At 34.9% G+C, this 12,741-nt stretch overlaps 2 protein-coding genes across 7 annotated transcripts; one reads left to right on the top strand and one right to left on the bottom strand.

Annotated features, from left to right (window-relative positions):
* Positions 1 to 346: 346 nt before the first annotated feature.
* LOC108331478 (thioredoxin M-type, chloroplastic-like) lies at positions 347 to 1,728 on the top strand. The gene is made up of 2 exons (XM_017566184.2): positions 347 to 651; positions 1,197 to 1,728. Exons 1-2 carry the CDS (start codon positions 438 to 440, stop codon positions 1,514 to 1,516), a joined length of 534 nt encoding a protein of 177 aa, XP_017421673.1. The 5' UTR covers positions 347 to 437; the 3' UTR covers positions 1,517 to 1,728.
* Positions 1,729 to 1,913: 185 nt separating this feature from the next.
* Positions 1,914 to 11,486, bottom strand: LOC108331477 (transcriptional corepressor SEUSS). Of its 6 annotated transcripts, none has more exons than XM_052876616.1 (11): positions 11,136 to 11,486; positions 10,476 to 10,685; positions 9,314 to 10,390; positions 9,102 to 9,221; positions 8,772 to 8,820; positions 8,394 to 8,608; positions 8,215 to 8,283; positions 7,739 to 7,836; positions 5,895 to 5,988; positions 4,533 to 4,602; positions 1,914 to 3,144 (listed from the first exon to the last, which is right to left on the bottom strand). In XM_052876616.1, exons 3-11 carry the CDS (start codon positions 10,358 to 10,360, stop codon positions 2,177 to 2,179), a joined length of 2,730 nt encoding a protein of 909 aa, XP_052732576.1. In that variant the 5' UTR covers positions 10,361 to 10,390; positions 10,476 to 10,685; positions 11,136 to 11,486; the 3' UTR covers positions 1,914 to 2,176. The 6 variants fall into 6 exon arrangements, with proteins under 6 accessions (XP_052732576.1, XP_052732577.1, XP_052732578.1 ...); XM_052876617.1 differs by having other exon boundaries at positions 10,479 to 10,685; XM_052876618.1 differs by having other exon boundaries at positions 10,643 to 10,685.
* Between the last annotated feature and the right edge of the window lie 1,255 nt (positions 11,487 to 12,741).

Here is a 12,741-nt window from a genome sequence, read left to right as displayed (position 1 = left end):
AATGACATAATAGTTTCCTACCACTTAATTATATAAAGCAAAATAAGAATTAGAAAAGCCTATTAATTATAAGTTTACGTATATCTTCTAGACTAAAAAAAATTATAAGTTTACGTATATCTTCTAGACTAAAAAATTTAGGTGTTAATTACTGTTTACTGTCCTTTTGGGTAGGTTGATGGTAACGCAGTCCTGAGTTTCTGGTTGTGATAATTTTTTGGAGAATTTGTAGGTTTTAGTGGGAGAAAAAGGTTTATTGAAAACAAAAATGACATCCACATGAATTTGAGCCTTCTTAGAACCTCACAATCTTGTAATAATATCCACATACGGAGATAGATAAGACATAATGAAACCGAAAAGTCGAAAAGCTTATCCAGAAGTTCAGGAGTGTATTTTCTAACAGAGCTTTAGAGAAAAGCACGTTGGTAGCTAGCATGGCTCTGGAGAAGTGTTTAGGAGTAACCACAGTGCGCACAGCCACACCCCACCTTTCTCCGTGCTTTCCAACTTCAAGGGAAAAGCTGCTTTTCCCAACTCACACAGGTTTCAAGAAATCCATGCCAAACACAAAACTCTCATACCAATCTCTCTATTCAACCTACCGAAAATCCCGTTTTGTTTGTAATGCTCGTGAAGCAGTAAATGAAGGTAAGTGATTATCTCAGATGCAAGCTTTGAGCCTTTCTATTTATTGAATTGCACTGAGTAACCATCTTTTTACATGCTTTTCCATTTTAATTCGTATTAGGAATTTCAGCATGTGTTAAATTCGATAGTCTACTTTCCAAAAGTACCTTAGAAGAGCTATGCTATATCCACCTACAAGTGCGAATTCTCCTAGCAGTACCTTGTTTTCAACGTTTTGAATATTTAAAATGCATTCAATATTTTATAACAAGGTGTTAGAGGAATTAGAATTATTCTTTACTCAAACATTGACATGATTTGAAATATTTATTGTAGATTACAATTTACTAGATATTATGAAATTTTGTGAGTGTCATTATCTTTTAATGAATCTCACTTATTGTTCTACAATTTCTAATTTTTAATAAATTTTAATTGGAAAGAATGTTAAAGACTTATCTATGTTTTTATGGTTGGGTGAAAGCATTTAGGTGGAAATTCTAATTAAGTGATTCTCTTTGTGTTGTTTTGTATGATGAAATAATACATGTGCTCAAACTTGGCAGTGAAAGAGGTGACTGACTCAAGCTGGAACAAACTTGTGATAGCCAATGAAACCCCTGTTCTGGTAGAATTTTGGGCACCGTGGTGTGGACCATGCAGGATGATAGCACCTGTTATCGATGAGTTAGCGAAGCAATATGGTGACAAAATTGCATGCTACAAGCTTAACACAGATGACTCCCCAAACATAGCAACTCAGTACGGCATCAGAAGCATACCAACAGTTCTGTTCTTCAATAATGGAGAGAAAAAAGAAAGCATAATCGGTGCAGTTCCCAAGTCTACTCTGTCGGCGACAATTGAAAAATATATTGATTTATAAGCTGGTAGTGCCAAATAATGGCAAGCATTACAATGCCAAAAATGAAAGGACTGTAAAGGGAGAAGTGATAATAGTCACATTGCAAATTTCATTCTCTTTCATTTTTTTTCCATGCCCTATAAGGCAAAAGATAGTGTCTGTTTATATGTTCAAGAACCATCTTTTCATCAGTGGCTTGACACTTGGAAGTAATACTTGTACTCCTTTTTTCATTTTGTAAAGGTTACATTGGATAAACAGACCTCATTCAACGTTTGAATGTTGATTACTTCCCCGTGCTTAGGAACTTCAGATTGATCATTGCTTGGAACAATAATTTACAATTCCCCCAACAACCAGCTGCTTTTTGAATCCCAAAACTTGTCACCTTCCTCAAGCGAGTGCGTATATCAAGGATGAGTTTGTGAAAAGCTCGCAAGAAATATTAATAAAAAAACGTTACACTTGAATTCACAAGAAAAATGAGCCCCATCAGCCACACAACCAGCCAACAAATTTTCATTTCTTATATATAAAATCATATATTGGCACAGTGACCTACGCCCTATCACTACCCAACCCAAATACTCTGCCATCATCGGGGGCCGATGGAAATACCATTGCTCATGTTGCATGAGAAGCTTTTAAGAACCACAACATCCATATCATCCACAACGGCTCTCAAGGAGAAGGTTTCCAATCAAATTGAAGATTATTAAAACCATTTACTGCCCCTAGCCCACTAAGTAGTTGGTTTGACAAATCCTGTTGATGATTCATAGCTTGATCCCGAGCAAGAGATGCCATTCCTCCCCTTCCATTCATGATTGAATTATTCACCACAGCAGCTCTCATTCCATTAGGCATAGCGGATTGACCAAGACCAATTGTGCCGTAATTACCAACCCCGACGCCTGAATTACTGTTCATTGACCCATTACCCATCAAGCCATTGCTACCATTGAGCCCTGTATTGGCACTCACTGGCAGAATACCATTTACATTTTTCACATCATTTCCAAGAGAACCAACACCGATCATTCCTCCTGTGCCGTTAATCTGAGAGGACATCATCATTTCATGTATGATTTTCTGGACTGAGCTTTGAGTATCACTAGGGTCAGGATCACCAGAAATAGATGGCTGCTGCTGTTGCATGGAAATATTAGTTGCTGAGTTAGTTGTACTCATGTGATTGCCCGATGTTAAAGTAGGGTGAGATGTTTGAGGGGGGTTGTTAGAAGATGGCGTTGGTGATTGAAAAGGGGATGAGTTTGGCTGGACCTGTGGCACTGTATTGGAGGAACCTGGGGATGGAATCTGAACGGAACTACCTCCATATGGACTACTTGCATTGTTCATTGAATTTTGTTGTCTAGAATTCATTGAATTCTGGTGGAGAAGTCCAACGATAGTACTTGTGGTGGTTGATGTGGATGCTGAGTTGACATTGTTATTCACACTGACCATACCATTGCTAGAAGCAATTTGCATGGCAGCAGCTTGTACTGAGTTTTGATCACCATTTGAATTATGGGCCAACATTTGTTGCTGTTGCTGCTGCTGCTGTAATTGTTCTTCATGCTGTTGTGCTTGACCACGAGGTCCAGAAGAACCATTTGTTCTCCGAGGGAATTTTGCCAAGCTATCTGAGAGATGGAAAAATAATAGAAAGAAAGAAATTTTATTAACCTATTATCATGATCAAACAACTGGAAATAATTATTAAGAAAACAAAATATTCATGAGATTTTGGGAAAACAAGATACAAGTTATCCTAAAGACGTAAACTTTCCCCCACCCAATTAAGTGAGGAAACAATTACAGAACAATAACGGAAAGAGTTAGAGCTCATTTTCCCAATTAGGTGCAGGGATCAAAGAAAGATGTCATTGCAGAATTAGTTTCATATAATCAATGTCATGTTAAACAAAAATGGTTAAATGCTTGGGGCAAAAAAGCACGAAGGAAAAGGTTTGCTCCTCAAGAAGTTCAGTCAACTTTCATCAGTATCATGACCTCAAACGTACCAAACTTCCTATTTGAAAATATTAAATGAGTGTATCTTATATACCTGTGCCCCCCAAAATAGACACAAGGATATCGTAATGTTAGGAAGTCAGAGACATCAATACCAAGATACAGAAACAGGATTCAAGAACAAAGTAAAACAGCCAACAAAAGGAGAAGACTTTCCTCCCAAATAACAGTCATGAATCTCAAGCTGAAATAGCCTAATAGTATACTCAAACAAATAAATCTCTAGGAAATGAACTCCAATTGTCCACTCTTGACTCCCTTCAACATCTATTTATCATTATTATCATAGCAACATCATCTCCAAGCCAGATTCCAAAACAAAATAACAAGAGGGACTACATTGCAATTTCTCTATATGCATAAATCAGTTCGGTAGAGTATACAGAAATTACATATTGATATTTATTTCTCTCCTGGACATAAAAGTTAAATTTCGTGCAGGGTAAGACTTTATTCAAGTGACCAAACAACGAGACTTATATCAATCTTCCATGAAAGTTTCCTCCATTATCCCTAAAATCCAGAGACAGACCCTAACATTTAACAACAGTCGTTAGTAGGCTTTTCAAGTACAACTAGACATTTACAACTTGAATCTCCAGGACCACCCCTCTTAACCAGATCATGAACAATCAATCATCTATCATTGTATCTTTGACAACCTCTTTGTCAGAAGGAAACTTGCATTACCAGGGGTCGCTTAGAAAGGTTGGATGCAAGCTCCTTATATATCAACCAAATGTATGTTGAGACAAAAAATTATATCCAAAACACAATTCTAAACTGTAATGTATAAAAGTCAAGTATGATATTAAATGCATCACAAGGCTTGCAATTTCTGCACAATGAAATTTTTTAATTGGAAAATAGAAATAGTAAAACCAAAATTACAATAGTACAAGGAACAGAGTTCTCATCTCAAAATAAAGTGTTATTTACAGACCCATTCGTGTCCAGACTTAAAAATGAGAAATAAACAAGAAAATTATTGACTTACCCATAGGTCCAGTCTCAGTTTCCCTGCTGTAATCTATCAAGTCTTTCATACTATTTACAACTTCTGATATCTGCAGTATAAACAAAAAACAATAAACTAAGTTTGTTGTATTCACTCTGTATGAATACAGTTCATTGGAGATTATTATAAAAATGAAACTCAATTTTCTGATAAATGTATCATTTATTCTCTTCTAAATACTGAACTTAGCCCTCCATAATCCCTCTTTCAGAAGTCTAATTTCTATAACAATCTAAATGCACCATCAAACATGGGCTGCAACTCATCTCTCAGGAGATCTTATCATGAACAGAAACCAGCATAATTGCTACATTTGCAGTCCCATTGAGAGAAACAAAACAAAAAAAAAACAAGGCTTCCCTATTACAACAACCAAGGCATACAGCAACCAAGGCAAATGGGTTGTTCTGTTCACAAATTCAACAGTCAGGGATATGATGGTAATCGCAAATCATAGCCTATGACTCTAGCAAATTGTAAGATTCATAAATATTTGAAAAATATAACACACAATACACAAACATGTAAAGTGAAATTAATAGTAACAATTACATTAAAAAAGAGAGGTTACATAGTAATAAATTAAGTTAATATTATAATGATTGGATTGGGTTAGGTTGTATGACCCAACTCCTTTGTGAAATGAAATATATATGTGTGTGTGTATATATATATATATATATGGGTTAATAAATATTTTACCCAAAAAAAAAATTTTGGATGCGGCGTTTCCATTGTCACCTTTCTTCTTTTGGGTCCAGTAGTAATTTTAGAGAGAGTTTCTATCTACTAATTGTACTTTAAATATTTTAAATTAAATGTGCTAAAATTTAAGGTTAAAAACAGGCCCATTTCTAACCCACTAAAAAACCCTAGGGTTATCTGTCTTTACTCATGAAAGTAGAGAAGACCACATCGTGCCACCGTCAACCACGTAAAATCAACCCTAAAATCAAAAACACACTCCTGCACAGAACAAAAGCATCCTCCCTGCACAAATCAGAGGACCACCACACTGCAAGGGCAAGTGCGAGTGCGAGTGCGAGTCGTGAACACAGAGAGCAGGTGCACAAAGGCATGGGCGAATGTGAGAGGAGCAAAAACAAATCACAAATCGAAACATGATTCACACTTGTATCATCAATTCGAACACAATTCAGGAACAAAAATATTCATCATACAATTCATAATGCCGAGGGACTGAATCGTGTCGTGCAATTTGTAACAAGTGCAATTTGAAATATTAAAAGGAAATAAATACACAATTTCCCACGATAAAATATACTAAAATTAAACACTAAAGTATACGGGATAAGCAATATCTTAAGAATAGAACACTACCTGTAGGCAGCGCACATATCTCTTTGTGTATCCTAGATCATTAACCAATGGTACTTCTAAGGCTTTAGCCAACTGACGGGCTGATGCAACAAACCTGGAAAGAAGTGTATAAAAATATTAAAAGAAAGAATACAAACTTTCATGAAAAGTAAAACCTAATTAAGACAAAAAGAGGTCAAGTAAAAGGACTAGTGCAATTAAAATTATAGACAGTAGACAAAACAGAAGAAAATAGAGTATACACGAATTGGAAATGAATTTATAAAAGCATGCAACACATCCCAGAGTTTCGTGACAGTGAGACTCAAGACACCAATATCTGAAATAAAATAAAATACACAAATCTATATATTTGAAATAGATTGGCCTAACATGCAAAAACAAATTCATTTAAATTTTAATTTTGAGACAATAAAAATATATATTTTTTCAATAATTTGTTTACACTTAACAATAAATTTGTTGTCAAAAAGTATATTTAAAATTAAAGAAATTTTTATAACACTCAAACTTCAAGAGGGGGAGCTACAATACAAACAAAAAGACGGTTTCAGCTTTGCAAAGCAAACATTAAAAGTAAAACTGGTCACTTGAACATTAAAATACTATCTGGCTACCTTAAAAAATCACAAACATTACACAACACAGCAAATGTAATAGCCATCAACAGATAAAAGCAAAAGTTACACGAACATAGTCTAGCCACATGCCTAAAATAAAAAACAAAAAGAAAACATATCGGTCATTCCATTGTTGAGGTTGCAGAAAATGATGAATTGAGATCTGAGAACAGTAAAGGCAGTAGAGAAGCTGCGGACAGTAATGTTGTCAAGGTCAGGAGGAGGGTTACAGAAATGTAAAATGTAGGATCCTAACAAGGATCATAAGAGCCTACCAAAAATATAAAAATATATTTCAATGCAAAAATATGATAATGATAGTATAATTAGATAATATGTATAATAAAATCACTGAAATTGAGTTAAAAGTTTAAATATTTATTTTACAAGTACAAGAGCTGGATCCTGAACGCAGATCATAGACACAGGAGTCAAGTGAAGACTGAGAGACCAAGAGAGGCCAAGAGACAGAGGATCGATGAGGGGTAGACAAAAAATAGATACAATTTGTCCGGGTCTATAAAAGGGGGAGAAACAGAAACTGTTAAATTAGGACAACAAAAAAATCTATTAAAACAAACTTGGGGAAAACCAGGTCACCTAACCCAACCCAAAAGTGGCAATACCAGAGAAAGAACCAATTATACCAATTCACTCCGATCCTATTAGGTGGTTGTTTACATCCTACCACTTCATGATCTTACTCAAAATCCAGCTTGTTAACAGGAAGCAAGATTTCCAAATCAAGCAAATTCAAGATTTTAATCACAATCCTGACAAAACTGCTTCACAAAACACAGAAGAAGCTGACAGAGAAGGTCATCAATGAGACTCCAAGGGAGAAGGTAAACTATAGCTATTTTCTTATGTTGAATCTGAAACTAAAAATAATGTTTTTTATGACAAGAACACAGTTCTTATGTAAGAACAGTTCTTACACAAGGAGCCCAATGAACTCCGATAGTGGTGCAATCTAAAAAGAACCAGCTCTTATTTGTAAGAACAGCAGAAGCAACTCCAGTTAGAGTTGGGCTAATGTAGATAAGCATGGCCAAACATTCATATGAATCCCTATTCAGAGGGGTAAAGAAAGTAAGTCGTGCCCCCATTCCATGGTCTTGTAATATGAAAGGTCCAATATAATTAAAACAAAAAATTATTAAGTTTTAAATAAATAAAAAATCACAATTATTAACAAAAAGGTTAATGGAAAAATTGACTTACATATTGCAGTTGTTTTGTAATTCTTGAACAGATATATTTGGTGTTGCATTTTGAGTAAAAGCCTGGTATTTTTGTGCAACTGCTCCAAGCTGGCTAACCTGTATATCATAATAATAATAATAAGATAAGAAAATACCATAATGTATAATATCTAAACTAAATGCTTAGCAAAGAATTATTCTGTCAAATTTTCTACAGTACAAAACCAGCATTACAAAAGGCATTCCTAAGAAAATAACAATCATACTACTAGCAACAAGACTATATCCCCGCATAGATCTCATAAAATGTCAATCTGAAAACTAACTGCACACCTACACTAACGGAAAAAATTTATCAAGACTAACAAAAACCAACAAAGAGTAAATGGGCTCATTAATCAATATTAATCAGCAAAGTATTCTTGTCTATTTAAATAAACAGATAGTGTAATAGTTGTAATTACAAAGTCCAGTCAGAATGTATTTAATGGCAACCTGTGGTATTAACAATCTCCTGGGTATGAGCTCCTCATGGCGCCGAGCACAAAATTCCCAAGAACAAATCTGCAAATGAAATAAAAAACATGAAAATATTAATCTTTCTTTCATATAAAGAAACTCAATAATGACAATAACTATTAAATTATTTTAATGTTAATATTTCTATATATAACCTTCAGGTCTGGAGAGAAAACTATTCGAAGTTGACCATCACGAACAACACGAAGTTGCTCAAAAACGCTTTCTTGTATTGCTTTAGCATAATCTAGTACAATCTGACCAGAGGAATTATGATATTCACGAGGCATGTCAACATAAAGTAGTTCTTCCAAAGTTCCACTTTCATACTTTATCTTGAAAAGCCGGGGAAGAACCTCAACAGTTGCTTCTGGGAAAAAAAATATGACCTTTCAGAAAGGCAATAAGCACCACACACCCATTTGCAAATACTTCACATATATTTTAAGATGGTAACATTCAAACAGAAAAGAACCAAAAAGTAGACTGAACAGGGATATACAAGAAAAACAACCTCAAAAACCAAAACTTACCAAAACCACGTCCAGGCTTGCGATTACATATTTCACAGTGCCATACATCCTGCAAAAATTTAAAGAATTCATCTGTAATGTTAAACTGCCACTTAGCAACAATGAAACAACTATATTGAATACCAGAATCTAGCCATTGCAACATTCAAAGCAATTTGTTACTGAAGTCCTAAAGAGACATTATATGCAAATCATGACAACAAAATCGCAATAAATGTACAATCAATCATGCGGTCAAATGATTAATTCATAAACTTAGATAGGGTTATACAGGACTACGAATTAATAAGACAAACAATTTGATTTATAAGGTTTTCTCTATGAACATACCTGAGGGAAAACTCCAGTTGTTTGTCTTCCACTTCCATACATAGAAACACACCATTTCTTCTTGGCATTAGGAGCAAAATACTCAGCAACAAACTTTCTCCAGAACTCAATATTGTTATCCTATATGAAATCAAATTGAAAATATCTCTTAATAAGACATGATATGCAAAAATAGAATAAGGTCAATACATAGGATCGTAGTCGGTTCTTACTTCAGGTCTATGTTGTTGCTGATACATGTAATGTGTCAGCCGCCTAGCACACATCCCGGGTTCATAAGCTGGTTTCACAGATCTCATTAGCATGTTCTGCTGTTGAAATTGCTGTGGTAGCTGGGAGCGTTGCTGAGGCATTGCCTTCAAGAGTTGCTGCTGCTGGTGTTGTTGTTGTAACTGTAAAAGCCTGTGCTGGCGCAAAAGATTGATCTGGGCAGCAGTAGCCTGGGATGATTGACTTGACATGTGGAGGAATTGTTGTTGTTGTTGTTGCTGCTGTTGCTGCTGCAAAAATAATGGTTGATCAGAGTGTTGAGGCTCCATTTTAACAGGTCCCAATGTTCTCATTGTCTGCATTTGTTGTGGCTCCAATTTAACTGAAGAAAGGCTCCTTAAAGATTGCAACGGCTGCTGCTGCTGTCCAAGTTGATCGTTGTTTACCTGGGGCTCTAGCTTTACGGGTCCCATGCCACCTATACCTCCTCGAATTGATTGAAAATGCTGCTGCGGAGGCAGCTGCTGTGTATTTAGAGGACCAGAGAACTGTTGCATTGACTGCTGACTGTGTTGGAAATTTTGAGGTTCAAGCTGTTGGGAATGTTGTTGATCAGGCAACATCTGGTTACTAGAAGGGTTTGAAAATTGTTGACCCTGACCTTGACCAGAGGAAGCAGCATTTACTATATTTGACTGTACAAACGTGGAAGAAGAATTATTGAAGCTCATTCCATTACCAACAGTGGAGAGCGGATCTGTTTCAGCTCCAGTATCAATTGCTCCACGTTGGCTACTTCCTGGACCAGATAGCCCAGGATTTGGAGCTCCATTTGGGAAAGATTGATTCAGTATGGAAGTTACATTGGACATATTTCCTAGAATGTTCATGTTGTTGAACTGAGTACGCGGAGACACAAGTGAAGGGAAAGATGTCTGCGACGGCATGGGACCCCCTTGAGCTCCTAGCATTCCAGAATTTGATCTTAAAAGAGAGGGAGAAACAGACTGGGCACCACCAATGGGAGTGGGTGGCCCCGGAGGCACCATCTTTCGATGTCACGGCCTTCAAGCAATCACCTAAGCATAACAACTAAGTTACTTAAAACACAAGTTCAACAAAGTAAAATTACACAACAGCTTGTGAGAAACTGGGCACGCTCACAACGCTCAACCCAGAAAGTACTACTTCAACCCCGAGTTCAAGGCAAAAGTCTTCTCTGTGATCCAACAGAAGTACGTGGTGCTGAGTTTTATCAAACACAAGCCATACACCAAAGAAAACCAAAACCAAGAAACATTCTTTGATTCTGAACATTACAATTGCGCTACCTCCCTTAAAGGAGCAACCTCCAAACAGCTCTCGCATGAATCTCTGTACAACACATGACTTCTCAGATCCAACCCATCCATCAGTGCACACAATAATACCCAAGAAAAACCATTAACAAAAAACAAGGCCGAAAATTTTCAACAAATTATATTATCACACTAAACACTAAAAGAAAAAAAAAACTTTAAAAATTAAAAGAAAAAAAAATCAATTAAATTAACACACATCTCACACCAAAATCAATAAAACCCGAAGAATTACCATTTTTTAAAAGTCCAAGCTTAATTGAAAAAAGGGGGAAAAGTATAAAGCATAAACTTCATCACAGTAGTTACAAAAATAGCAGCCGATCGAAGCTTAGCTTAAGCGAATCAGCGATCCAGAGCTACAAATGAGACCAATGGGACGCGGTATTAAGAAAAAACAGGAACAGAAACATAGGTGAAAGGGTCAAACGTCTGAAGTGTAAGGTTAACAGTTGCCATGACTCACCGAGAGTTGAAATTTGCGAAATTGAACAGTGACAGAATCCTGTGAGTGATCAACAAAGTGAGAATGAACGAAAAGCGTGAAACTTCGCACTTGGGGTTTACGAGTTCGCATCCAGTATAAGTGTCTAGGGTTTTCTCAGTGCAGAAGCAGCAGCATCTTCTTTAATCTCAGTGAAACGCACTGTTGTTGTTGCTGCTGCTTCATGGCGTGTGTTCTAGAGAGAGAAAATGTAGAGAGAGAAAGAGAGAAAGGGTCATTGCGGACGTCAAGATTGTATTCGATCCGATTGAATTTTCTTCATTCTTTGGTCCTTTCTTTTCCCTTCTATTCCTTTCTCTCTCTTCCTCCTCCTCTCAAAACATGAAGTCAAATACCATTCCACTCTCGTTATGCACATGCACCATGCTGTTGATCATCATTCATAATGATGTTATCTCATCATCAATATCCTTGTGCATCAGTATCATCATCATCATTATCTCTAGCACATAGGTTCAATGTCAAATTACTTTTATATCCTTCGTTTGTTATTCTTTTTACCGTTGTCATCCCTCTCGAGTTTAATGTGTGTCATGTTTTGTGCCCATTAGGTGGATGATTGCTTTCACCTAACCTAAAATCTGTAATTAGCTTAATTAGTTTTTGTGTTTTAAACTGGTATTTTTTATAAGATAAATATTATACTTCATATTTATAATCAATATTTTTATCTGTGAAAAAATTTATTTCGGTATAAATAAATTTTTTAATGAATAAATATTTTTAAATATATAACTTATATTACAATGAAAGTTATATTAAATATTTTTAAAATCTAAAATTATATTTCAGTTTGGGATAATCAATTTATATTACAATATTAACAGAAGGAATTCTTTTAGTTTCTAAAAAATATAAAATTGGAAAATATCATTCATATATTTGATTTACCTTTTAAAAATATAACTTTTAGAAAGGATTCCTATGAGAATGATTTTGTAAACAATGCTCTCATATAAATATTTTTTACTTTGTAGTAGCATGATATTTTACTTTGGACAAAAATTTAAATTCTTTTATACGGTATCCAATCATTATAATAAATATAATTTTTATTTTCCAAACTTATCATCAGATAAATATTTTCTTCGCGTGATATAATTAGTCTATAATGTTTGATAGAATCTTTTTAAAATTGTAATTTTATTATTTCATTTGTATTTTTCTTTCAAATTCACAATATATAAATAGCTGATATAATTGTGCACCAGAGATACAAGAATGTCTCTAAATTACTCTCAATCTACTATACATATAGGTAAACTCTTGATCCACATAATAAAGTATATTCATTTCAAAAAATGCCATTCCTCCTTACAAAATTTTGAATGGTATTTAACATTGATCTTGAAGTACACAACGAACATAAAATCAATTAGATTAAATCTACCACAATCAAATATATTCAAAGAAAAAAAGAAATGCATATATACCTAAATTGAAGTCCAAACTTTCTATATGTGTGTTTTAATCAAGTAAATAAAAAGAATTTGAAACTATCGGACAAAAAACAGTGTTTAGATTTAATAAAAACAATTAATCCTACATGTTAATAGTTTTATAACTA

Source organism: Vigna angularis, chromosome 4 (assembly GCF_016808095.1).
Source record: "Vigna angularis cultivar LongXiaoDou No.4 chromosome 4, ASM1680809v1, whole genome shotgun sequence".
NCBI classification, from domain to species: domain Eukaryota; kingdom Viridiplantae; phylum Streptophyta; class Magnoliopsida; order Fabales; family Fabaceae; genus Vigna; species Vigna angularis.
Note: the sequence above shows the minus strand (reverse complement) of the source record. Positions and strands in the feature narration are given on the sequence as shown.